Source organism: Xenopus laevis, chromosome 8L (assembly GCF_017654675.1).
Source record: "Xenopus laevis strain J_2021 chromosome 8L, Xenopus_laevis_v10.1, whole genome shotgun sequence".
NCBI lineage: Eukaryota > Metazoa > Chordata > Amphibia > Anura > Pipidae > Xenopus > Xenopus laevis.
In genome coordinates this window covers 20,428,002-20,451,471 of record NC_054385.1, presented here as the reverse complement: position 1 = coordinate 20,451,471, position 23,470 = coordinate 20,428,002, and the positions used below count along the sequence as shown (strand labels likewise).

Here is a 23,470-nt window from a genome sequence, read left to right as displayed (position 1 = left end):
GATATATATTTTGTTATATTAATATTTTTCGTACATTTGTCTTTATCAGGAATATGTCAGTAAGAAGCAGAAGAAAAGAGAAGGATAAAGCAGAAGGGATAGAATTGAGATCAGAAGACAGAGGAAGACATTTCCCTGGGACACTCTCAGGTAAGTATAGCTCGAATGGGGTGTCTTCATATTGGGCCCTTATATGCCACATGCTTAGGTAGAAAGCCCTTGGTACCTAATAGTATGTGGAAGATAAGATGTTGCAAGGTGGAAGCATACTTAGGTAAACCTATACGTATACGTGCCCGACCACAGAGCCAGCCTATATCAGTGGTACAAGGATATCTAATAGGAATAATGACATAAAATTGTATCTGTATTTGTATAGAAGTGGCTCTTTGCTGTGACAGCTTGGTGCCACCAACCAGTGTGTCAATCAATAGGAGCTGCAGCCACAGAGTGCTGTCCATGGTACTGAATGGAAAAGGCAGTTTAAGCTTCCCTCAATGGCTGCATTAGTGATTGCAGTATATGTACCATAAGTCACATGTTAGATATGTACTTACTATAGCAAATGTGTTTTATCCACACAGGCCCACACAGGAGTTGCATTGTGATTGGCCGACAGGGTTGTTCTTTCTCCTTTATAATAAACACAAGGCATCAGTTGTTACGCAGCACATGAAGCTCATTGTGTGTGGTTTTCTGCCCAACTCCCCGCACCTCTGGCACACAGAACCGGAGAAGATTCTGGTTTGACTAATTGTGTTTGTGCAGTGAATAGAAATACCCGCAGGCACCCACTGCCCAATAACTGGGGCTTTTGTCTCGTCCCTGGGAAACCAGTGCAATAGAATGTAATGAGGACGGCGGGGACAGTAGGGGCTGGGATGAGATACCACCAGGCACAGGAGAAGGGGAAATGATTTTAATGGAATATAAAAACAAGATATTTCTAACAAAATATCTCATTAGCGCAGGGTCCCACCAGCGCCAACAGTTCAGGTATTAGAGGTGCTGGTCATGTGGCCTTCCATTGTCGGGACGATAAGGAAGTTATAGTTGAACGGGAAGATATGGGAGTTGTAGCAGGAGGGCCACATAGTAACAGTGGGTAATGAGAGTTGTAGCAGGAGGGACACACACCTGGTAATCAGGATTTAGAAACATCTATTTCAATTATCTACACAGCCTGAAGAGTCACTATGGGGGCTGATTTAAGGCCCACAGCTTGAAGGTTCAGTTGTAGGAACAGGTGGTGATTACTTCTCGGTCCCATGAAATGTCCAATCCTATGACTTTCCTTTTGTGGCCAGTGAGAGTCTTTATTGGCCCCCATAGAGGGTGTGTTCACACTTTGGCCGTGTTTTCTTAAGCGCCAGTAGAAAATTCCCACTGGTGGCTGTTATGCAATGAGAGAGGGTATAACGAGATTTGTTTTCCTCCCTGCTGCCTGCTTGTGGGCTGCACCCCACCCTGCTTCTGGTGCTTCTCCCCGCCCTCCTTGTTGCCTGCTTGTGGGCTGCACTTCTTCCCACCAGGGGAATCTCCGCAACATAAGGGCAGGTAACGGGCAGCCCAACATCAGACATCTTTCTTCCCACTTCAAGAGATCCTCTTATCCCATAATAATTATAAAGATATATTAATTATAATGACCCAGAACACGGGGTGCCACTAATACACAGCAGCACCCATCTGTCACCTGTAGTAAACAGCTTGGCCCTCATGGGGAGACAATCCCAGAGGAGTAAAACACACTGTGAGCCTATTCTCTCTCTAAAAAGGAACCCGTCTGCCCCTTTACCCACACAGGGAGGCCGCCCGCCCTCCCCTTTACCCACACAGGGAGCCCGTCCCACCCTCCCCTTTACCCACACAGGGAGCCCGCCCACCCTCCCCTTTACCCACACAGGGAGCCCGCCCGCCCTCCCCTTTACCCACACAGGGAGCCCGCCCGCCCTCCCCTTTACCCACACAGGGAGCCAGCCCGCCCGCCCGCCCTCCCCTTTATCCACACAGGTAGCCCGCCCGCCCTCCCCTTTACCCAAACAGGGAGACCACCCGCCCTCCCCTTTACCCAAACAGGGAGACCACCCACCCTGCCCTTTACCCACACAGGGTAACTTTCTTCTAATGACACCAAATCCTATAGACTTCTGCTCTCTTCTCCTTATGATTACATGCTATTATACCCTAGGCCACCACATTATATATTCCAACTACCCCTTTTTATTAGGTTGTTTTCACCCCCTCTCTGTCACTGATCTGGTTTCTAAGGAAAATGGGACCCTAGCAACAACACAGCAGCTTCTAAACTGATTGTTATTGGGGCTATTTGATTCACCCTCCCATCTTCCCCTCCCTGTATATGTTTCCTTGGCTTTTTTAAGGAAGGACCAACCTTCATTCCCAGCCCACCAATACCCAGAATAAATACACACACAGCTTCTTTGTGGTTAATCTGTGTAAATCACAGCTTTATTGATGGAATACATTGGGCTTTTCGATCCTGAGGAAGGCAAAAAAACCTTTGTAAAGCTTGGTCTAATCTGCTTCACAAGAGGGAAAAATTCCTTCCTGACCCCTTAACGGCGATCGGTTCTGCTCCCAGGATCAATGCTCCATATTTAAAGAAGGGAAGCAGGGTGAGGGACACAGAAAGAAATTTGGCAGCATACACATGAGCTCCATTAAGCTTCTAAGTGAACACTGCATTCCTCTTCATTCCATTGGATCCCGGATTTTGCAGTTTGAGGGATGGAATGAAAAGCAATGCAGGGTCTGCCGAGTGGCTTAAGGGTGCTTCTATGTATGAAACCATCTTTTAGATGTAAGGGGGGGCACTGCTGTTGGAATTGTGGTGGAAGGAAGGGAAACAGAAGGGAATATGGCAGCATATACATGAGCGCCATTAAGCTGCTAGATGAACGTTGCATTCCTTTCAATTCCATCCCATGTAGCCTGCAGACCCGGCTTCTACAGCCCAAGGATGGAGTTAAAAGCAATGCAGAATCCACAGAGCGGCTTAAGTGTGCTCCCGTATATAAAACCATATTTTGGATGAAGGGAGGAGCACCGCTGGTGAAGCTGCGGCGTAAGGAAGGGAAACAGAAGAGAATATGACAACATACACATAAGTACCTTTAAGCAGGAAGGTGAATGCTGCATTCCTCTGCATTCCGTTAGTCCCCCTGCAGCCTACAGACCCGGCTTTGCAGTCTGCAGAGGGATTGAGTGAAAAGGAATGCAGGGTCTACCGAGTGGCATAAAGGTGCTTGCGTGCGTTAACCATATTCTTGTCCCCAGTATGGTACTGCTTGTCCCTTCTGGCAGCTGTGACTCAGATGTATGTGTGTATGTAAATATGTATGGGGGTCATGTCAGTGGGATGAAAGTGTGTTCAGTGTGTGTCTGTGTGCGTATGGGGATATGTATTTGCACGTGTGCCATTACAAAATTTACAGCATCTTTGTGTGTTCCGTGCTGTTCTTCTCGTGGCTGCGACTGCCTCTGCTGCTGTTGACTCAGCTCTATCTTTGGGATCATTTACAGAAGCCTCTATTTTTGGTCTTTTTGCCAATTTGTTGGACTGACTGGCTGGCTCTTTTGCTCCTGTCTCTTTATTTGGCCTTTTAGCTGATGTTTTACTGGGCTTCTTGACTGGCTCCTTGGCTCTTAACTCTTCACGTGGCTGCCTGGCTGGCTCCTTGGCTCCTGTTCTTCCTCTCTGGATGGTGGGGGGAGGAAATTTGGGAAATACCTCAGGAAAGACTCCTGGCATAAGTTGCTGTAAAAATTCTTTGTTGGCTGATGCCAGGAGTAAAGTTTTCCTGAGGCATTTCTGCACGATCTGACTTGGATGGTCGCTGGGCAACTCCACTAATAAGTTGTATCCAAGGATGTGTTCAGCAGCTTTAAGGCAGCACTGAGCCATTAAAGATGGTAAATAAGTATGAAATTCATACTTCATCATGGTCAGTGCTGCAATGCCCCTAGCAGCTGTAAGAGCATTGGCTACTCTAGTGATGTTGTCATAAAAAAACATCTCCACGGATACACTCATTAAGGTGAAGTGCTCCAGAAAAAAGTCTACGGTGGGTTGGTGCAGGCGACACTCCAGTCGGTACAGCATCATATCCTCCACAAATGCCAAGACTCTTGGTGAGTAAAGAGTTTCACCAAAGACCTCCAGAAACTCTTCTGCATTAGGTGGATTGTCTTCCATGATCTTTATGGCCAGATATAAACTAGTGGCCCCCACTGGTTTCAGGATGCCAGGTTTCAGTTGCCTTCCAGAGATGTACCTTGCCATGTATTTTACAGCAAGGCACAAGGTGGAGAAGTCCAGTGAAAAGTGTCTGTGCACTTTGATTAAAATGGTGATGATTTCCCGCCAATCACTTTCCGCAATGGTGGTCTGCTTCGTGAGAATCCCCGATGTTTGGAATTTCTCTTCTAGGGCTTTATAGAACAGGTAGCTCTCTTCCCCGTAGTCCTCAAAGATGTCCAGTTCTCCATCGATGTTCCTGAGGGTGTTCCATTGGTCTTGTATAGGAACCGGCTCCTCCGCTGCAGGTTGGCAAGTCACGCGCTCATCCCTGTTCTTTTTGGCGCTTCCACGACTCCTCTCCTCTCTTTTGCGCTTTTTTGGGTTTGAAATCCCCATGTTTGTCGCTGTCTCTAGACATGGCAAATGTAGGTAATTAAACAGAAAGTAGTTTTTCTCACAAAGCTAGTAACATCTACTTGCATAAAGTAAGTCTTAGTGAATCAATCACTAGTTAATGAGACAATATCCTCCAAGGTTCTGTTGTATGTGACATCTCCCAATTTTATTTCCAAACTGCTATGTGGTTGTTAGGGCAATTAAGCCCTAGCAACCAGACAGGAGCTTCAACTCTGGGAGTGACCAGACAAAATATTAAAACTTAACCACCCATAGCATTTTGTATTCACATGCCCCCCTGCAGGTAATTACAAGTACAAATCACCCTGGTTACTGACTCATCAGAACGTGTACAAAAATCTCAACATATGTGTGATTAAATATTTCTTACACATAGGGGCACATTTACTTAGCTCGAGTGAAGGAATAGAATAAAAAATACTTCGAAGTATCTTTTTGGCTACTTTGAGCATCAAATTGGCTACTTCGACCTTCGACTACTACTTTGAATCGAACGATTCTAACTAAAAATTGTTCGACTATTTGACCATTCGGTAGTCAAAGTACTGTCTCTATAAAAAAACTTCGACCACCTACTTCGCCACCTAAAACCCACCGAGCATCAATGTTAGCCTATGGGGAAGGTTCCCATACGCTTTCCTAGCTTTATTTGATCGAAGGAAAATCGTTCGAATCAATCAAATGATTTTTCCTTCCATCATACGAACGAAGGAAATGCGGTAAATCCTTCGACTTCAATATTCAAGTTGAAGGATTTTACTTTGACGGTCGAATATCGAGTTTTAATTAACCCTCGATATTCGACCCTCGGTAAATGTGCCCCCTAGTGTGACATTCCATTCCCATGGGATTCTGCAAATTGTCAGTAAGTAATCAAGAAATGAGTCAATTTGTAAAGTCTTTCTAATTCTGATGTCCCTTTCAATATTGTAATTCTGCCCCCTAGATGGCCAGTTAGAGGGCCAGTCTGACCAGCAGAAAACTACCCTGGGAAGGTGCACTTTACTATTTGAAGACCAGCAATGGCCTGGGAAAGAGATGTGTGGCCTTACATATTGCTCCCCCTTGAATTTAGGGCAGGTTTTCTGTAAAATAAATCATAAACTGTATAAATTGGATTTTCAGGATTACCTCTTAATAGAAGATGATGTTGTTCTTGATGATGCCAGATGTTAAAAAAAAATGATGGCAGATGTTGAAAAAATGATGCCAGATCTTAAAAAAAAAAATAAGCAAAAAAAAAAAACCAAAAAGCCGAGATGTTTTTGGCTTTTGGCTCAGAGGGGCCGGCACAAGGCCGGGGTACCCCAGAGGGTCTCCCTCTTTAGACGCTGGCTCTCCTTATATGTGTTCAGAAAAGAATGTTAAAATCTGAACTAAGGAGAAGCCAGGAAAAAACACAGTCCAAAATCGCTGTTGATTTGCCAAAAAGGTAGCACTGTAGCAATCTGTATGGGAAGAGAACAAATTGACAGATTAGCTTCAGGATAATGCATTTAACATTTAATATTTCTTATAAAATACAGAGGAAGGTGGAGATCTGGCCATTTTACCCTAAACGTGAGCTTTGTGTCACTCCCAGCGGGTACTGGCACTCAGTGTATACAATGCAGTACCTCCCAGCAGCCAATCAGAAATGAGCATTGGTATAGAGAGAATGAATACATAGTACATAAGATCACTGGCCAGGTGCAGATTGCCCACCCCCTGCTATAGGAAACATTTACAGAATAGCAATTAAATATGATTGGAATCAATACTGCCCTACCATGTACCCTGTTGCCCCCCACAGCCGGGACATTTGAAGGGAATGCACATGAGACATGAAAGGAAAAGACATTGCTATGTATTCCGTTAAATTCATGTTAAGGTTGGTATATCAGAACAGGTTAGATACCCAGGGGCAGAGGGGCAAAACTGTAAGGAGCCTGTTAATACTGGTCATACAAATAAAGTATTTATAGTGAGGCACAGGGGTCCCCAAATGTTATCTGTTTATGGGCTTCAATTGGGAAAAAGTGTATATTTGCTGTCAGCCCCTAAATCTCTTATAGGGATAGTACATTCAGCACTCTACCAACCAACGGACTAAACCAACTGTCAAACCCTGGGTCTGCGTCTCCCAACCAGCACTAAGAATAAAGGCATTGTCCGTTTTAGGGGGAAATTCACTAAAATCAGTAACATGATCAATATCTGTTAGTCTGGGGGGCATCACCCAACTTTTCCCCCTCTTTTTTCACTAAAATAAGCATCTCTCAGAGGGAATATACACTTACCACAATTAAAACCAAAGGACTAAACCAACTGACAAATCCCTAGTTGTAAAGTCACCTTTCTTATATGACACCCTGCTGTATGTCCCCCACTCATTAGCTTCCCCCCCAATTATCCCCATGGCATGTGACTCTGCTACCCACCCCTAGTTCCAGATTTGGATAAATGGAGCGTGTATTTAGCTACAGTGTTGGTACTTAATAGCAGGGCAGATACCCAGGGGCAGAGGGGCAAAACTCTAAGGAGCCTGTCAATACCGGGAACAGAAATGATCCACAGGGGTCCCCAAATGTTATTTTCTTAAGGGTTTGCTATAGAAAAGGTGTATATTTGTGTCAGCCCTGCATAACTTCCAAAATCCTGGGTCTGTGTCTCCCAACCAGTGCTGAGATTAAAGGTACTGTATCTCCAAAACCCATTTTAGGGGATAATTCTCCGAATTCACTAAAATCAGTGAGAAGAGCAACATCTGCTAGACTGAGGGCATCACCCAACTATTTCCCCTCTTTTTTTAAACTAAATTAAAGGATTATTTGGCAAAAAACTCTCAGAGAGAATTTACACTTACCTCTCGCCCCAGTATCAACCAACGGACTGATCCAACTGTCAAAATCCCTAGGTATGAAGTCACCTCTGTCCCTTGCTCTTAAAGGGGAAGTGTACCCTGTTGATGAGTAAGGTTTATATGGCATTTATTTCCACTTAGATGTGCAGTACATACATAGCTTATTATGTACGCAGAGCATTTTTTTGCATGTGTGGCCTATTGAGTCAGTGCAGTTACTGTGCTGCCATATCTTTTTGATCCATGAATTCATCAGCCTTGGATTCAATCTCTGCTGCTGTTCCTGTTATTTATGTTTTATAAAGTACTATGTGCCCTGTGGAGACAGCAAATCCCTGGGGACACAGGAATGTACAGAGGACATGGGAGAGATTAGTTTGTGAACCTTCCTTCATGTGCCATCTTGGATCACAGTGATAGAATCAGTGTTTGGGTGAAAGATGGCACATGAAGGAAGGTTCACAGAATTGCATTAAAGGTGATTTGGGAAGGGATAATGTCTGAGGAGGCCAAGATGCTTATATAAGTAGGACTGATCCTTTTAAAATCTGATATTTTGCCCAAGTCCTGTAACCAGTGGCAACCTGTGATGCATTTCTGACTCTCATCTTTCCATATTCTTCCTTTCTAATACCTTCAGAACCTATGAATCTGGGTTGGTTTTTTTCCCCTTTGACCCAAACGTAATTGACTCCATTTCTCCAATAGGCTGCTTGCAACTGCCTGGTGGGGGAATCATTGGTCGTCAAGGTTTCAGATTTCGGGATGGCCAGGTAAGTGCAAATAATTTCAGCTTCAGAAGCCACAATAAAGAAACAATTTCAAACTCCACCATAAATGACTGTATTAAGCAGCGGTTGTCATTCTTTATTAATACAAGCCTCACATGAAGTTCCATCCTCTGGCCAGGGCCTCCTTTAGCTCATGAAATGGGTACAGGAATAGGAAAATATTGGTGTATCCTGATTTCATTATATCATGGTTTCAAAAATATGAAGTGAAGTGTTGGTCAGTGCTTAGCCCAGCTAAGCTCTTTCTTTTCTCTCATTTAGGAGTGTTCGTGTAGGAAGTGTTCAGCAAGTGTGAAATTCCATTTGAACATTGTTTTCAACTCTGAGGCTGTGGTCTCCTGAAAGAGTGTACATGCTGATGAACAACTGCTGGTAAGAGGTACGAGGGATTAGGTTTATGTACACTTTTAACATAATGAAAAAACGTAGTCCTGGATATTCTGGTCCAATACAGAGAACTACTGTCAGAATAATTATATGTATATTCTAATATGAATGCAGCATCCTTCTATGTGATTACAATCCATGAACAGACTGTAGCAGCAGGTACTGATATATAAGGACATGTTAATGTTGTGTATAATTGTTGTTATTGCCCTAGGCAACAAGCTGGGCAGTCAGAAAGGGGGGAACACGTGCGTCTGCTGAATCCCTCACCTACGCCCAGCGAGGATCCCCAAACTGGGTCTTCATGGGACAATTTCCTGCAGAGCCTCCAGCTGGTCCCACGTCGCAGAGGATGGATCTGGTGCCTGTAACCCCCCAGGTTAGTATTAATGCACACATTTTACACATTACGTACACATTACGTGTTACACATTAATACACACTTACAGTTACACACACTCACATACATTTTAGTGAGGCAAGATGTTCTCCGGGATTGTTGCTGTAACTGTGGGATGGCGTTTTTTAAGGCAAGATGGCCTCCGAAATTGTTGCTGTAACTATGGGATAATGTTCTGTGAGGCAAGATAGTCTCTGGGATTTTAGCTTATTTCACCGTATTCACCGTATTCTTCCAAATTGTGTGTGTTTGTGTATATATATATATATATATATAAATATATATATATATATATATATATATATATATATATATATATATATATATATATATATATATATATATATATGTACAAAGCCTTTTCACATAGAATACTGATCTTTAGATTCTTCATAATTTTCCTATTCAGCCACAGTACACAGGATTTGTTTTTTCTCTGGGCCAACACTCCTTTCTATGCAATTATATTTATACACATTGGTATTGTCTTTTCACAAGACAGCACTTATAGTCTTTATAAATAGAGTTTTGTCTGTCCAAAAACTTTGTGTCCATGCAAAGTATTTTTCTTTTTTTGAGTGGGAATCACATTAAATAGCATAAACGCCAATATCCCCTTAATCTTTGGAAGTTAGTCACTTTACTATATAAGCAAGGTCCTCTGTCTCCACCCAATGGCAGTTTATCAAATGACATAGTTTGTATCCAATTATTTATTTGCCAGCGATTTACTTTCATATGCAAAAGTATTGGGAACAAAGCAAATAGTATTGTTAGCTGAGCAGTCTACTGGGCAACCCTTCAGAGCAATGGGCAGCACCACCATGTTGCTCTTTCAGCCTATGGGGCTCCGTATTATTTACATATGCAATATAAATCACTTACTCAGACATTAATGTTGAATAAGGGGTGAAATGTAGAATAATAATAGGGTCAATGGAAATATGCAGAGAGTAAAGTCACAGAGAAGAAGTAGATATCCTTTTGTGCCTGTCAGTAATATTAAAAAGATAAGGCAGAACAATGAGAGAATCAGACACATTGGGGCTCATTTATCTGCACCTGTGCAGTAACCCATAGCAACCAAACAGTTAATTTGCGTTTTCAACAGTTGCAGTTAGTGCTGTGATTTACTGCCCACATGCAAATGGAACCCGTTGTTCAAATGAGCCCCAGTGACTGTTAAAGTCCCAGAATGGGGGTTATTTATAAACACTGGGCAAATTTGCACCTGGGCAGTAACCCATAGCAACCAATCAGTGATTATCTTTTTTTTAGCCAGCTGTAGGGTGAACACTGAAAGCATTAATCTGATTGGTTGCTATGGGTTACTGCCCAGGTGCAAATTTGCCCAGTGTTTATAAATAACCCCCAATACGTTTAAAGAGAGAATATTCCAGGAGTTTTGGGTTACACTTCTAGTTGTGCCAGTGAATAAGACCTACAGAATTCTCTGTTTCAATTAATTTGTGTGGAGTTTCACGATCAGTGTATCAGCTTTTTTCAATTTCTGATATCCTTATTATATTACATTGGGGAAACATTATTCTCTCTCTCTCTCTCCCAGGAAGAAAGATAAAGTTTCTAGGAATAGAGAAGATTATACACAAAATACAGTATATGCAAATCTACCCATAATGGTTTTCTGACGGTGAATTGCTTTATTGTCAGTGGGAAAGCATTTCGGGGATACAGATGGAGCCAGAATAGATTGTACGTTTGACGCGCTGTAACGGATCAAGATAAATGCGCTGTTCGCACTAAGCGCAGGGAAACGCACAGTCCCAGCGTATAGAAAGGATTGCCCTAAAATTTTAAATAGGTGCAGTTCAAGCAATGGACACCAGGTGGCGCCTGAGCTATTAGAAGCCCCATAAGCAGCACCTATAGTGTAGTGGTTAAGGTGTAGGTCTAGGAAATAGAGGGTTATTAGTTTGAATCTGCCCACCATTATTTTTTTTTTTTTAATAAGCGTTATATTATTTGTTTTTGCTACAAAAAGGCAGAGATCATTTCAGAAAGGATCTCTTGAGGCGAAGAAACAGGGCTTCTGCGGGGAAAGTACCTTTACTCTCCTCTTCCTGAGCTGAAATATTTGACTGTAGACAGCAGAGTGATTTGCAATCACCCTTTTTAGTGATTGAAGTTTTAGGCTTAAGCTTGACATTCTTAGCTAAATGGGTAGCAGTTTCTTATAAGGTAGAAGAGCTAAATTAAGTAGTGACCACAGTCCCCCTTTCCCTTGTGTGCATTTGTTTTTTTTGGGTTCCGTAGCAGCCTGACCAGTGTCTTATTGTAGTGGCAGTTTTGAGTCTTTTAAACTGTGATATGGAGTGGGTAAAAACGGTCAGCAACTTCTATTAATAATATTTTACTACATTGATGTATTCAGTTTTTGGGGGGACACAGCCAAATAAATGGAAACAAAAATCAATGGGCTTTTGTGCCAATAATTCTAGGCATTAGTAATTTGCATAGTACTGTATTAATACTTGGTTGAGTACTTTACCCCCCTATAAAAACAAATAATAATTATAAAAACAAATACATACATCAATGTTTTATAGCAATATTTATTTATTTATTTATTTATTTATTTATTTATTTATTTTACTTTTTAATAGCTGTGTGTATTAGCCTAAAAGAAACATTTTCAGCACATGCTATAGATCAGAGGCTTCATAGCCTTGTGGTTAAGTGACTGAACTTTGAAGCTGAAGGTCATGGGTTCAATTCCTCTATTTTCTTTTCCCCCTTCACAATCATGATTTTTTTTTTTTGGTGTGTGGGACACTGCTAAATGAATGGAAATAAATGAATGGGAGTTGTGATAATAATTATCTTATAAAATGATAAGCCTAAATATGACAATGATTTTTTTTTTTATGTTATTTTACTATTAGCCTTGAAAAAATGTTTTCAGCCATAACAGCCAAAAGGCTTCATAGCATTGGGGTTAGCTCACTGAGCTTTGACACACAAGGTCATAGGTTCTAGTCTTGCATTTTTTAAAAAAAAATTTGTACTGTTAAATGTTCCACAGACAGCTGCAGCAACCTGCGCTACTAAAGACACAAGAGAGCAGGGCTGGACTGAGAGTCCAAATAGGCCCTGGCATTTCAGGTAAAACAGGCCCAACCAGCCTACACAGAGGCCCAAACAGACCCCACCAGCCACTAAATACTGACTTTCTATGGGACCTTATAGCAGCCCCTCTGGAATTTGCCAGAACCCACAGATTGCCAGTCCGGGCCTGCAAGAGAGGGGCCCCGGTCATAACTAACTAGGATTGCAGACACCTGTAGCGCAAAGTAATTAGGGACCCGGCTTACCGGGAACTAGTGTTGCCACCTGCCCGGTATTTTACTGGCCTGGCCGGTACATTTCATGGCTGATCCCAATGTTATTAATAGGGAAAAAAATTAAATATATAAGGGGGAGGCGGCCGACATTGATCCTCTGCTCCCCCCACCACCTTCACTACCAGGGCTTCCTCCAGAAATCACTGACAAGGGAGAGAGATTTCAAATCAGCGGCCTCGTTCTTCACAGACTCGCAAGACTCTTCTTCACGGACTTAGACCCACTAGAACGATCTCCGGAGTCGCTGGAGTCACATTTCCACTGTGCCAGTGCTACGTGCTTCTTACCAAGGACCACAGCTCCTTCACACACTGTCACGATATATGGGATAGAGCCAGGGAGGAGAAATCCAGCGCCAAACGATTGATCGTCGCCCTTTCTGAAGAGGACAGGAAGTGGAGTTTCAAGTTATTTATTAATAAAGGATTTGCGATTTTAAACTTTAATTTGTGTTTGTGGGTTTTTTTGCCGTATACTAACAAATTTTTTTTAAAAAATTTTGATGTTACTTGTCCTTTAACACAGGGGTCCCTGAACTTTTTTGGACCGGGGCCGGATGCAAAATTTTTTTTCGAGGACCAGGGGGTGGGGTGGGATTGGGGTCAGCGGGGTCAGGTTGTGGGGGTCAGCAACATAGTTGGATGCGCTGGCGTCCAATTCGGGGTGCGTCGGCATCCAATTCGACGCACTGTGTTCAGTGTCCACAGGCTGCTTCTGGGCTGCAGCCCGACAATTGGGGAACCCTGCTTTAACAGACCTTCCCCCCAACAAAAGTCCTACATATGTGAACACTGTAATATAAACAAACCCTGGTGCTTTTTAAATGCAAATGAGATGAGGGCATGTAATTAGTACAAAGCTCCTAGACTCAGTAACTGGAATGCACAATTAAACAATGAGGCAGGAGTGGGGGTTGGGTGTGCTGTACTATACCATGTGCTAAGTAGGGAATTGTCAGACCATTCAAATTAATTTACAATGCCTTCAATTCTTTGAGCAGAGATTCACCTGAGATCACTAAGGGCTCATACAGAGAAGCAGGTTTAAGCTGTATAACAGAGCATTCTGTCCCAGTGGCTGCACAGATCCTATCTGATCCCCATTGTAAGCAGCAGTCCTGTCCTGCTTTATGGCAGCTGAGATTCTATCAATCTGTATAACAGAGCATTCTGTTCCAGTGGGGTGGGGGGCATTACTATGCACATATGCTCATGTTATTGGTGGGGGATGGGGTGCCTATATATTATTTACCTACCAGCTGACATATTTGCAGGCCCCCACTAGACTGAAAAAAGCAGGCTAATGAGGGATGTCACTGAGTAGGCCGGGACTGGCAATCTGTAGGTTCTGACAAATGCCAGAGGAGGGGCTTCTCTAACAAGCTATAGAAAGTCACTCTTTAGTGGGCTGGTTGGGTAATGTTTGGGCCTATTTTGACTCCCAGTCCTGACCAGATACTACAAAAAATCAAACCTTAAATATAGATGAGGGTTTACTTTTTGAACTCCATTGTAACATCAATAATACGCGCTGCGTCAAAACGCATGCAATTTGATGCATGCGTCAAAAATAAGGTTATAGATAGAATTGTCGCGTCGCATCGTGTCGCAGCGTTGTTCCGACGCGACGCGACTGTCGCATGCAGACGCAATGCTTTGCTTTTTTGTAGTATCTGGTCAGGACCATAAAGCAGGACAGGACTGCTGCTTACAATGGGGATCAGATAGGATCTGTGCAGCCACTGGGACAGAATGCTCTGTTATACAGCTTAAACCTGCTTCTCTGTATGAGCCCTTAGTGATCTCAGGTGAATCTCTGCTCAAAGAATTGAAGGCATTGTAAATTAATTTGAATGGTCTGACAATTCCCTACTTAGCACATGGTATAGTACAGCACACCCAACCCCCACTCCTGCCTCATTGTTTAATTGTGCATTCCAGTTACTGAGTCTAGGAGCTTTGTACTAATTACATGCCCTCATCTCATTTGCATTTAAAAAGCACCAGGGTTTGTTTATATTACAGTGTTCACATATGTAGGACTTTTGTTGGGGGGAAGGTCTGTTAAAGCAGGGTTCCCCAATTGTCGGGCTGCAGCCCAGAAGCAGCCTGTGGACACTGAACACAGTGCGTCGAATTGGATGCCGACGCACCCCGAATTGGACGCCAGCGCATCCAACTATGTTGCTGACCCCCACAACCTGACCCCGCTGACCCCAATCCCACCCCACCCCCTGGTCCTCGAAAAAAAAATTTGCATCCGGCCCCGGTCCAAAAAAGTTCAGGGACCCCTGTGTTAAAGGACAAGTAACATCAAAATTTTTTAAAAAAAATTTGTTAGTATACGGCAAAAAAACCCACAAACACAAATTAAAGTTTAAAATCGCAAATCCTTTATTAATAAATAACTTGAAACTCCACTTCCTGTCCTCTTCAGAAAGGGCGACGATCAATCGTTTGGCGCTGGATTTCTCCTCCCTGGCTCTATCCCATATATCGTGACAGTGTGTGAAGGAGCTGTGGTCCTTGGTAAGAAGCACGTAGCACTGGCACAGTGGAAATGTGACTCCAGCGACTCCGGAGATCGTTCTAGTGGGTCTAAGTCCGTGAAGAAGAGTCTTGCGAGTCTGTGAAGAACGAGGCCGCTGATTTGAAATCTCTCTCCCTTGTCAGTGATTTCTGGAGGAAGCCCTGGTAGTGAAGGTGGTGGGGGGAGCAGAGGATCAATGTCGGCCGCCTCCCCCTTATATATTTAATTTTTTTCCCTATTAATAACATTGGGATCAGCCATGAAATGTACCGGCCAGGCCAGTAAAATACCGGGCAGGTGGCAACACTAGTTCCCGGTAAGCCGGGTCCCTAATTACTTTGCGCTACAGGTGTCTGCAATCCTAGTTAGTTATGACCGGGGCCCCTCTCTTGCAGGCCCGGACTGGCAATCTGTGGGTTCTGGCAAATTCCAGAGGGGCTGCTATAAGGTCCCATAGAAAGTCAGTATTTAGTGGCTGGTGGGGTCTGTTTGGGCCTCTGTGTAGGCTGGTTGGGCCTGTTTTACCTGAAATGCCAGGGCCTATTTGGACTCTCAGTCCAGCCCTGCTCTCTTGTGTCTTTAGTAGCGCAGGTTGCTGCAGCTGTCTGTGGAACATTTAACAGTACAAATTTTTTTTTTAAAAAATGCAAGACTAGAACCTATGACCTTGTGTGTCAAAGCTCAGTGAGCTAACCCCAATGCTATGAAGCCTTTTGGCTGTTATGGCTGAAAACATTTTTTCAAGGCTAATAGTAAAATAACATAAAAAAAAAAATCATTGTCATATTTAGGCTTATTATTTTATAAGATAATTATTATCACAACTCCCATTCATTTATTTCCATTCATTTAGCAGTGTCCCACACACCAAAAAAAAAAAAAAATCATGATTGTGAAGGGGGAAAAGAAAATCGAGGATTTGAACCCATGACCTTCAGCTTCAAAATTCAGTCACTTAACCACAAGGCTATGAAGCCTCTGATCTATTACATATGCTGAAAACGTTTCTTTTAGGCTAATACACACAGCTATTAAAAAGTAAAAAAATAAAATAAAATAAATATTGCTGTATTTAAGGTTCTATAAAACATTGATGTATGTATTTGTTTTTATAATTATTATTTGTTTTTATGGGGGGGGTAAAGTACTCAACCAAGTATTAATACAGTACAATGCAAATTACTAATGCCTAGAATTATGGTCACAAAAGCCCATTGATTTTTTTTCCATTTATGCTTTTTCCACACCTGTACCGCAGCAACAGCGAGAGGAGATCGGCCAGGCAACAACTGACAGAGGGGTCGGAGCACAAGAGCATGGTGTCCCCCAAGCACCAGCTTACCTGCAGTACTGCAGGTGGAAAGAGCTCTCGGCCCCCCCATTCTTCTTGGAATCCGATCTGGGGGGTTGCGGGGGGCTCTTGCTGTTATTGTTACCCATGTTACCCATGTTACATAAGTACTTATTCAGCCATTTAGCCATGATCGGCCGCTCTGGGTCCTGTAGGTGTGCAGCTGGGCAGCTACTGGCATTGTAGCGTGACTTCCTTCCTATAGGCTGTGTGATGTGACGGGAACAGCCAGGGGAGCTGCGGGAAGGCTGTCCAGCTGAGTTTAATGAATGAAGCCGATAATGGTGATTGGCAAAGGCAGTGAAAATATCAAAAACATAAACCAGCAGTCAGGGGCTCATGTGGAGCTGCAGAGAACCCCCCCAACACATACCCAGATGTCAGGATATTTATCGTCCAGGGTGTACTGGGTCCAACAACAGGTGGCCCCAGCAGCTTTGTTCAGAGTGCTTTCAGCACACCTCCCAACATTTTATAAGTAAAAAGAGGGACAAAATTTTTTTCGCATGTAGCATGGCAAATTTTTTTTTGACCACACCCATTTTGTGGCCACACCCCCCTAATTACCATGTTCATTTTACAAAATTTGGCCTTATCTAAACTGTTACAATTACTTATTTTCTTAATTCAAAATTGTTACAAAGTATCTTAGTTGCACCTGTTAGCTGTACTGGCCTCTCTGCCAAAAGCCAATTAAGTTGGAAATGTTGTCTCTCTCTCTCTCTCTGGCAGGACATGGGGTGCATTTTATAAAGCAATGTTTATTCTGTTGCTGTGTATATCACAAATCCAATCTATAACAGGAGAATATTTTTTTTGTGCTGTCAGAAATATAAATATTATTTTTAACATGAATAAATCAACTGCTAGAATCTCTAATACATATACTGTGGAACATTTAACAGTACAAATTAAAAAAAAAAAGCAAGACTAGAACATATGACCTTGTGTGTCAAAGCTCAGTGAGCTAACCCCAATGCTATGAAGCCTTTTGGCGGTTATGGCTGACGAAAACATTTTTTCAAGGCTAATAGCATAATAAAATTTAAAAAAAATCATTGTCATATTTAGGCTTATTATTTTATAAGATAATTATTATCACAACTCCCATTCATTTATTTCAATTGATTTAGCAGTGTCCCACACACCAAAAAAAAATCTAGGATTTGAACCCATGACCTTCAGTTTCAAAGTTCAGTCACTTAACCACAAGGCTATGAAGCCTCTGATCGAGTGCATGTGCTGAAAACGTTTCTTTTAGGCTAATACATACAGCTATTAAAAAGTTAAAAAAAAATAATAATAAATATTGCTGTATTTAAGGTTCTATAAAACATTGATGTATGTATTTGTTTTTATAATTATTATTTGTTTTTATAGGGGGGTAAAGTACTCAACCAAGTATTAATACAGTACTATGCAAATTACTAATGCCTAGAATTATGGTCACAAAAGCCCATTGATTATTTTTCCATTTATTTGTCTCCCACCCCCCACCAAAAAAATATTTTTTTTTAATGTTGGGACATGGTTCATTGCACTGAAAGTGACAACAGAATTTAACTTTGTTTGACTTTGGGGATTGAACACTAAACACACTGGTCAAAGGCAGGGACTTTACCCACTAAGCCACCATATGTAATGTGGTTTGTTATAACTAGCATTTGGTGACATCTAGTGGCCACAACTCTGTATTACATGCAGGTAAACGCGACACATGAGATGAGACAACGTAGGATTTCGCATTAGCTGCGCTTATCTACCGTTACAGTGCTTATCTACCGTTACAGTGCGACAAATGTATAATCCATTCTGGCTCCATCTGTATCTGTCATCCGTGGTAGAGAATATTTAAACATAGATGACAAATCTCCCAGTGTGTCCTTAGCCTAAAAGGGGATTCAGAAAAGTTATTGTTTGGTAATTACCATTTTCTACCACTAGGGTGTAGGGTTGGGTTTGATAAATGTTAGCTGTGTATATATAAATATATATATATATATATATATATATATATATATATTGATTGGCCAATAGAGAGTAGTGAAACACATAAGAAGGGGTGGAGTTAAGAAAAATATAAAAGGAGAAAAACCACAGGAGGAACATCTATTGAAGAAGCCACTTTGCAGGAGAAACACTGGCGGGACCCAAGTGAGTAGGAAGTGTGAGTAGCAGTTAGAATAGGATTAGTTGTGTTATATACACTGTAGCAGTGTTGTGACTGATCAGGACATTGAGCATTTAATTTTCCTATAAAGGAACATAAGGCCTCTACAGGTCCGGACTGAGAATTAAAATAGGCCCTGGCATTTCAGGTACACAGAAGCCCAAACAGCCCCCCACCAGCCCACTAAATACTGACTTTCTATGGGACCTTATAGCTGCCCCTCTGGCATTTGCCAGAACCCACAGATTGCCAGTCCGGGCCTGGCCCTCTAAGAGGCTGAACCCAGAACAAGGAATGGGGTGACAGGTCTCCTTAGCACATCTCAGTGGTTTATTCTCAGTGGTTGGCAGTACTGTAACTGTGGGTTAGTGTGTATAATAAGTAACACTTTTATCAGTGGTTTGGACAGTGGGGTAGTGTGTTTAGTAAGGCACAATTATTTCAGTAGTTGGGACTGTAAGTGTTGGTTATTATTATTGTTATTATTTTTGGTAAGAATATATTTCTCAGGAAATGGAGCAATGGCCAAGCGAGGAGGGTGACTAAGGAAACCTTTCAGATGGACTGATAGGGGTTTAGGGCCACCCTCTCTATACAAAAAAATCCTCAGGGGAGGCCCAGTGTGCACCTGCAGTACCCCCACCCCCTACTGGTATTCCATCCTCCTTGCCACCGTATTCCAAAACCTGCAGTAAAAGAGCAAGTGGTGGCAAATTTAAATTTGGAAGTGGTTAGGGTTGCCACCTGGCCGGTATTTTACCACCATACAGCATCCTGGGCCCACTGTGACAATAGGGCCTGCTGTATTACACACTATGGAGAATGATGAGAGGCAACTGTACAGCTGATTGAGGGCCCAGGAGGTAGAGGTACCCCAGTAGGGTTGCCGCCAGACAAGTAAAAATCATGCTTGACAAATGTTATTAATAGGGAAAAGCTAAATATATATGAAGATTGGTATTTTTCTCCAAAAAAGGTGGCAAGGCTACATTCCAGTAGAGGACTTAAAAAGATGTTGCTCTGTGGCCCGGCTAGTTATGTCCCTGAATGAGGCTACGTGCTGCTGATACAGGAGGGACACAATATTTAGGTGGAGGACTTAGGGATTGGGGGGATGGAGGTGCAGGCCGACTTGCCAAAGACACCAGTATGACTTGTTCATAATATATTCACATACTGTATGGTGTCCATTTTAGGACATGCTTCTGAAATGTATTTGTGCCCCCTTCTCCCTCCCACATAACTTCCCACATTATGTTCAAAGGGGAACTGAAGCTCAACAAAGAATTAGGATAGAAATGTGTTTTGCACTTCCAGGGTAAGACTGGGCTGGCGGGGCACCTGGGAAAAAACCTGGTGGGCCCTGGCTCTTTCGGTGCCCCGCTGGCCCAGACCTGCTCCCTTCACTCAGGGCCGGATTTACCCTTCTTGCCTCCCTAGGCCCAGCTACTGTGCCCCCCCCCCTGCATTTTCTGGAAGCGAATCTTTATCCAATCATTTATGCAAAATAAAATAACACAGACAATAAAATGGAAATAATTATGTATTAAACCATAAATAACTTTTAAATATAACCAATATGTATATTAGTAAATACAGTAAAAAAAATAACATAAATTATCTTGAAGTGTAGTCTGAGAAAATCTGAAAATTTTACGATTAACAAAGCCTTTTAGAACGAACTTTCATCTTTGCAAACTTATCAATGATGTTGTCATAAGAAAACTTTCTGACAATCTCAGCTTCAATTGCAAGTAGAGCAAAGCTGTTTAGCCTTTCTTCACTAAGAGAAGATCTCAGGTAGTTTTTCACTCTTTTTAAGCAAGAAAAGGATCTTTCAGCACAGCAGTTTGTTGCAAGTGTGCAAAGAAAAATGCGTAATGCTACATACACATTTGGGTAAATCACTTCCAGTGAGTCTTCAACAATGGTTTTCAGCAGCTGAGATACAGTGATGTACAGGGCACCAATACATTTTAAATAAGAGCAGAGATGCAGGCATTCATTAGGCAGTTTGTCATCCAAGTCATTTGGGTACTGACTGCACAGATGATTTGCTTGGGCAAGCAAATCCTCATTGCTAAGCATGCTCATATTTTCAAATAAGCCAAAATGACTGTTCAGTGATTTATAAGCCTCTGCTCTCCTTCTAAGCTCATGGGACAGTTTATCCAGTATAGGGAGGAAAGTATTAACCCTGAATTTATCTCTTGGGCTTAGTTGTATGTGTCCTTGGGGGCTGACATCAAATGGCAATTTTATCTTTCTTGGTCTTGCAGTAGATGAATCATAATCTTCTAGCCCAGATAATTCCTTAGCATCTCTCTCAAACCTTTCAAATTCATCCCTGGTATCTTGCACAAGTGTGGTGAGACCATCATAAAGCTTTACAACTGTACCAATGTCAATATTCACACACTGTAAGCGTTTGCTTGTAGCATTAAACCGCTCTAAAATGAAGCTCCAAAATACTGTCATGATGGCAGTCTCTAACTTTTGCAAGTTTTTGCTTAGTCCTGCAGCCTCATTTTGAGTTTTTGGTGTTTGAGAAACATCATCGTCTATTGCATCCAGTGCTTCTATGATCTCCTTTCATGATCTTCTCAGACTGAGGCATGCATCACTCCTTGTTGACCACCGCATAGTAGATAAATTCTTAACTACTGTAGCCTTCTGCTGTAAATGAGAGATCAACATTTCCCACCTTGCAGTGGATGCAGAGAAGAAGTTGTATAGTTGTTGCAGAATGTAAAAGAAAGAAACTGCTTCCCTGCAACTTTCTGCAGCACTAGTTCCAACAAGGTTTAGCGAGTGTGCAGAGCATGGGATGTATACAGCTAGAGGATTCACCTGTTTATTTCGAGCCTGAAGACCAGAATAGGTACCTGACATGTTGCTAGCATTGTCATATGACTGTCCTCTGCAATCCATTATATCAATATGGTATTCTTTCAGAGTGTCCATGACTGCACTGAACAAATTTTCAGCTTTATGACCCACATTTGGAATGAATTTAATGAACCTTTCTTTGGGGATGCCATCATTGTTAACATAGCGAATAACGAAGGCAAGCTGGTCTGTGTGTGATACATCTGGAGTTGAATCAACACTTATTGAGTAATATTTTGCTTGCTTTGCTTCATTTATGATAACTTCTAGCACACTGGAGGCTATAACATCAATGAATTCATAACATACAGTTTTGGACAAGTATGATGTACTGCCAGAACCAGTGTTTCCATACTTCTTGATGTGCTCAGCCAGAAAGGGGTCATGTTCAGCTATTGCTTCTAGAAGCATCAAGTAATTGCCATTTGTAAGTGACCCAAATTTTTCATCTGTACCTCTGAATGGCAAACCTCGCGATGACAATGTTTTCACAGCCGTAACAACTCTTTTTAAGACATTCCTCCAGTATTCTATTTCTTGATTTTGCTTCTCAAGAAAAAGCTGGTCAACTTTGCCGCTAATTTTTGCCCTGTTTTGCATCTGCAAATAACAGTCTTTGTGAAACTTTGACTCTTCATGTTCATTTAGTCGAATGGATGCATTTTTCCAATCATTGAATCCTTCATGTGCTAACATGCCGATTCCACTATATAGATAGCAAGCTGCACAAAAAATCTTCTTACTCTTAATAGAATATACTAGCCATGGTCGTGGTATAGATTCTCCGTTTGGCCGTTCACTTTTAAACAGTGTATCAGACATACACCTGCTTTTGTCAGGATAGTGCCTGACGGATGATGAGAAGTGAGCCTCCTTGTTTTGATTGACACCATGAAAAGCTAAGAAATCTTTCAGCTTTTCATTCTGTTTATCCCAGTCAACAGGATCGGAAGAAAAGTTTAGGTTAACCTCAAAACTCTTATTTTCAAGAATCCTTGAACTTGGTGAAGAGATTTCCTCACATGGTTCTTCTTGAGTTCCTTCAGCAGTTGTCATTAAGGTTGAATTATCTGCCTGTTCTGCAGAAACATCTTCCTTGTGTGAGTATTCCTCTGTAATATCTGTTGTTCTTACATAAGATGAAGAACAAGGTGACTCAGAAGAGTCAACCTCTTCAGGTATAACATCAAGATCTACTCTACTAGCTTTCTCAAAGTAGGTCTCCATTTTTCATGTATGCTCCAGTTCATTACTTTGCTTTCTAGCTTTTTCTTTGGCAAGCTTGCGATATGCAATGTCACAGCCATGTCACAGGAAAGCTAAAAGAAAATACTCAATCGGTGAATGCAACGGCCTCCTCAGAAAAGTTTCTTACATCACACAAAATTCCCCGTTGTTATCTTTTTTATAGTAACAGTAGATAAGGGTGAAAAATACACCCATAAAGTTATAGCTATAATTTCTATTATTGGCAATGACCTAGAGAAACCATGCAACATACCCTCCCACACTGCCACGCTTCAAATCACATAAACTCGATTCAAACCACACAAACTTGATTCAAACTAATGTTAGTGATGACCTTTATTCCGAATAGAAGAAAAGAGGTTTTGGCTAAATATTCGGAAGGGGTTTGTTACAGTGAGAGCTGTGATGATGTGGAATTGTCTCCCTGAATCAGTGGTACAGGCTGATACATTAAATAGGTATAAGAAGGGGTTGGATGGTGTTTAGCAAGTAAGGGAATACAGAACGGTTTATGGAAGATAGCTCAAAGTAGTAAGTTGATCCAGGGACTGGTCCCATTGCATCTTGGAGTCAAGAAGGATTTTCCCCCTCTTTCAGAGGCTTAAAGGGGTAGTAAACCCGGTAGTAAACCCTGCTGCACTGCACTGATCAACCAAACTTTGTTGCTGGACTACAAATCCCAGAATAATGTAACACAGGCCCGGACTGACAATTTGCAGAGTTGGGCAAATGCCAGTGGGGCCGCTCTATACTTTGTTAAGTGGGCCGCTCCGAGTCCAGAGTGATAATTCTAATTAGAAACGCCCTTTGGAGGAAATCC

General features: G+C 42.1%; 1 protein-coding gene, 1 long non-coding RNA gene and 1 pseudogene across 12 annotated transcripts in view; 2 read left to right on the top strand and 1 right to left on the bottom strand.

Moving 5' to 3' along the window:
* LOC121397277 overlaps positions 1 to 23,470 on the top strand; it is a 320,931-nt pseudogene that overhangs the window by 123,703 nt on the left and 173,758 nt on the right.
* Positions 1 to 23,470, top strand: part of LOC121397157 — an 81,607-nt gene that overhangs the window by 32,270 nt on the left and 25,867 nt on the right. For 6 of the 11 annotated variants that reach the window (XR_005963509.1, XR_005963513.1, XR_005963505.1 and 3 more), the window contains 4 exons: positions 50 to 150; positions 8,232 to 8,296; positions 8,576 to 8,693; positions 8,916 to 9,080. This is a non-coding gene — a long non-coding RNA (uncharacterized LOC121397157). The remainder of the gene's footprint in view (positions 1 to 49; positions 151 to 8,231; positions 8,297 to 8,575; positions 8,694 to 8,915; positions 9,081 to 23,470) is intronic. The other 5 variants (XR_005963514.1, XR_005963511.1, XR_005963506.1 and 2 more) reach the window with 4 other exon arrangements.
* Positions 2,619 to 7,567, bottom strand: LOC121397151 (cyclin-O protein B-like). The gene is made up of 2 exons (XM_041573355.1): positions 5,813 to 7,567; positions 2,619 to 4,674 (listed from the first exon to the last, which is right to left on the bottom strand). The coding sequence occupies exon 2, from the start codon at positions 4,658 to 4,660 to the stop codon at positions 3,395 to 3,397; it is 1,266 nt and encodes a 421-aa protein (XP_041429289.1). The 5' UTR covers positions 4,661 to 4,674; positions 5,813 to 7,567; the 3' UTR covers positions 2,619 to 3,394.

Coding starts and splice junctions, on each gene's coding strand:
- LOC121397151 (XM_041573355.1), bottom strand. CDS start 4,660: ATGGGGATTTCAAACCCAAAAAAGCGCAAAAGAGAGGAGAGGAGTCGT.